The 3,687-nt window shown below is 54.0% G+C and overlaps 1 protein-coding gene across 1 annotated transcript in view; it reads right to left on the bottom strand.

Annotated features, from left to right (window-relative positions):
• Positions 1-1,419: 1,419 nt before the first annotated feature.
• Positions 1,420-3,687, bottom strand: part of ALDH4A1 (aldehyde dehydrogenase 4 family, member A1) — a gene marked incomplete at its 5' end in the record, with an annotated part of 4,619 nt that continues 2,351 nt past the window's right edge. The window contains 6 exons of the mRNA XM_009586650.1: positions 1,420-1,532; positions 1,652-1,770; positions 2,328-2,449; positions 2,674-2,826; positions 3,195-3,242; positions 3,619-3,686. Coding sequence (XP_009584945.1) covers positions 1,420-1,532; positions 1,652-1,770; positions 2,328-2,449; positions 2,674-2,826; positions 3,195-3,242; positions 3,619-3,686 — 623 coding nt within the window. The remainder of the gene's footprint in view (positions 1,533-1,651; positions 1,771-2,327; positions 2,450-2,673; positions 2,827-3,194; positions 3,243-3,618; position 3,687) is intronic.

Genomic DNA, 3,687 nt, shown 5'->3' with positions numbered 1-3,687 from the left:
TCAATACTTAATGCTTATTACAACAGCCTTAACCGGGTTATCCACTCCATCTGCAAATCCTGATAAATGAACAGTTATTAATCGTAGGCGTTACAAATGTGTACGTTTCTAAATCAGAAACGCCCCTGGAAGGATGCGAGACGCTGTGCCCACGATCCCTTTTGTTTGCATTGCAGGACCCGTCCGCTGAGACCTTGCTGATGGTGGTGCTGATTGCATGGGTCACAGCGCCGGGGACCGCAAAGGTCAGAACTCACGTAACTTCTTAACTCGGCAGCTTGCAGAGCCTCGGGGACGGGCCCGTGCCGGAGAGCAGCTCCCTGGGACGGGAGCGGGGTCCTGCTCAGAGCTGGGAAACCCGTCTTGCTTTAATTGTCGCAGACCTCCAGTTGCTGTCCCAGCACCTCCTGCCAATACTTAAATTCCTTCTAGGGGGGGGTGAGGGACGCTGCATCCACCGGAGCGGCTTGTGCAGGAACGTTGCTATTATTGAAACAACTTCTCTTAAAATCTTCCCGCTTCCTTCCAGTGGACACGCGAGGACCGGAGCAGTGGAAGCAGCCGATAACCGATGGGAAACACTGGAGGTAGCCTGGCCTCGCCAGGTAATGAAACAAGGGGACCAAGCGGGGTGCTGCTGCTCCGCCTGCCTGATGCCTGAGCACACCCCGAGACCGTTTGCAAGGTAAGGGGCAGGTAACCCCGGCCCTTGGCTGCAGAGCGCTGAAATAAGGCGCGGAAACTTATTTCCGAGCAGCACCGCACTCGCAGCTGCCCTCTCCTGGCACGATGCGTCTTCTGCCAAGTTCTCTTCCTACATCAAAAACCTTTGGCTGCGGTGGAGGCTTTGCTCTTCCTCAGGATCGGGGAGAAAATAGGGCTCAGGGCTCCCACCACATCAATCTCTGGTTTAAAGCAAGCCCGGCTTCCCGCACCTCCTGGGGAGGCTGGTGCAGGCAGCCCTGACCTTCCACCCACGCTCTGCCGCGGTAAAGGCGGCCTTGGGGACAGAGAAGGGAAGGACATTGGTTTTTACAAGGGACTGGGACAGGGCCAGCCTCTTAATGCCCATCTCCCGCTTTAACTGCAGCGCGCTCAGCCCCGTTGAGAGGGAGCCGCGCTGGACCGCTCGGGGTGGACAAAATGGGAGGAAAAGGGAAGCCAGGGTCCGGGTATGCTTCTGCAACACCACCTCCAGCCACCCCTTAATTAACTAAGCATGCTTACATGACAAAGAAAACCAGAAGGACTTTTTCTTTTTTGAATTAACAATTTAATAATAGAGTTTTTCTTTAAAAATAAAACCTAAGCTCCTCAGGTTAAAGATCAGTAGATTTAAGTGCTTTTTAAGGTTGTAGCTGCGAAGCCACTCTGTGCGTTGAGGATCAGTAGTACCGGTGCGGGGCCGGGGAGAAGGCATCACTGCATGTAGGCGTAACGCCAGTCCGTCAGGGGCACGTGCGTTTCTTTGACGGCCTGGGGAGAGGTCCAGCGCAGGATGTAGTGGGGGCCACCAGGTTTGTCGTTGGTGCCTGTTTCGGAAGGAAAGAAAGCGCCGGTGACCACGAGATGGAGGATGGGGAACCTGCCCGGAGGGGGACGCGGCTCAGCAGGTTAAGTGCCGTCTCCAGAGAGGAGTTTTTCCTCTCACCTGAGATGCGGGAGCCTCCGAAGGGTTGCTGAGCCACAACGGCGCCTGTCGACTTATCATTGATATAGAAATTGCCGGCCGCGTTGCGCAGAAGGTTCCTGGCTTCGTCGATGATTCTCCTAAGGACGGATAGAAATGGCTGTGACCGTGACGCAATGGCAAAAATTTGTGCTCTCCCCTTCTATAGCAATTAAAATCGTGCAAAAAGCGTGTTTGCATTTCTTTGCACACATTTCCAGGACTGCACGTTGTTTAACACACACTGAAATGGGTTGTGCATACTCAGAACTCAAATTACCCCATTTTGTTTTCTTTTAGTTTTATCTCTTTAAGTTTTACTGTTATAAAATGAAGGTGATTGTAACTTAAGGGTGATCCCCCTTTGAGGTGACGCTGCTCTTAGCCCTCCTCCTGCTTAAGAGCGCTGGGGGCACATCCTCCCGTACGCTCCCAGTGCCGCCTTCGGGATAGTTTCTCACCCAAAAAAAAGCATTTTTGGGCTGAGAAACCACCTTAGCTGCACCCCCTTCCCTCCCCAGCGGGAGGAGGGCTAAAAGCAGCGTAAGCTTTGCGGGAGATGCTTTCCTTCCCCCCTCGCGCGGGGCTCTGTCCAGAAGCGGGGGGGCTCAGCCCCGAAGGGGACCAGCCTTCCCAGTCCCGGGCCCCGGGCTCTTACTTCTCCCGGGCGAAGATCGCCCCCGTGAGGCCGAAGGCCGTGGTGGTGTCGACCAGCTCCAGGACCTCCGCGAACCTCTTCTCCGGGTAGACGTACACCGTCAGCACTGGGCCAAAAATCTCCTGTAAAAAAACAAACAAAAAATAAAAGCTCTCAGTGGGGACAGCCTCCAAAAACAAGCGGTGGGCGCTTCAGCACCCGATTAGCTAAAGCCGCGATGAAGAGGAACGTCCCTGCACCAACTTACCGTACCGCACTGGTCACCTCATCTCCAGGGGTGACCTCAGATGGGGACCTACCGCCCCTTTTGCCCCGTTCCTGCCGCCTCCCCGCGAGCTGCTCTCACCTCTTTCATGATGGGATCCTGCGGGTCTCTGCTCTCCACGATGCACGGCTCGACGAAGTACCCGACGCTGTCGTCGCAGCCGCCCCCTGCCAGGATGGTGAGGTTGGACGACTTCTTGGCGTGCTCGATCCATTTCTTTATCCGTGCAAAAGACTGAGAAAAGGAAATAATAAAAAAAGAGGGTGGGTTCGGGGGTCTAAAAGGAGGTTTGGGCAATCCCTTTCAGGGCTACGCTGCTCTTCCAGCTCAGGAGGAGGAGGGGGAGCTGGAAATACAGTCCCGGGCACTCTGAACCTTAAGTCTGAGACAATTTCTCAGCAAAAGAACCCACTTTTCAAGAGGGGCAGTGACTAGGGCACGCAATACTACAGGAGGGAGCAAAAGAGGGCTGATAATCAGCTCTAACTAATCACTGATGTTCGTAATTTGCTGTCAGCAATAAAACCCATTTAACCTAACACTTACTGAAAGCTGGTGGTGTCACCTTCTCGCACTAGTAGCAACAGGAGAGGTGAGCTCACCTTGTCATCGATCACTGCCGAGAAAAACGTCCCGAAGTCCTGGGCAGGCTGTGGGAAGCCGGAAAGGAGACAATGTAAGTACATACTGTGCCAAAAAGCTAACTCTGAAATTAGGAGCCGCAATTCCCCAAATAACACTTTCCCCCGCTCCAAACACACCTCTGTTCGAGGGCGCACGCCGCCCCTTTTCAATTAGTCTGCAGTATTCAGCGACTTACACAACCCTTCCTGCAGACGCTGGCTACAAGTTAATTTCTAATCACTAAAAAAAGATGAAGGGGGGGACGGAGGGGTGGTGGTGGGGAGAACCAGTGGATAAAAAGCTCGGTTCAATAGGAATTAGTAGCCAGTTACCGCAGTCTCTAATCCCATCAACCACCCGCTGAGCCGCAAAGCCCTTCAGCAGCCCGGCAGCTCCACTCACGTCTCCCACTTTGATCTTCCCGTGCTCCTCCAGCAGTTTCTCTTTGATCTGGGGCCACAGCGAGTCCGG

Source organism: Fulmarus glacialis, unplaced genomic scaffold (assembly GCF_000690835.1).
Source record: "Fulmarus glacialis isolate BGI_N327 unplaced genomic scaffold, ASM69083v1 scaffold26451, whole genome shotgun sequence".
Taxonomy (NCBI): domain Eukaryota; kingdom Metazoa; phylum Chordata; class Aves; order Procellariiformes; family Procellariidae; genus Fulmarus; species Fulmarus glacialis.
The sequence above is the reverse complement of the archived record's forward strand: the minus strand, read 5'-3'. Positions and strand labels throughout refer to the sequence as shown.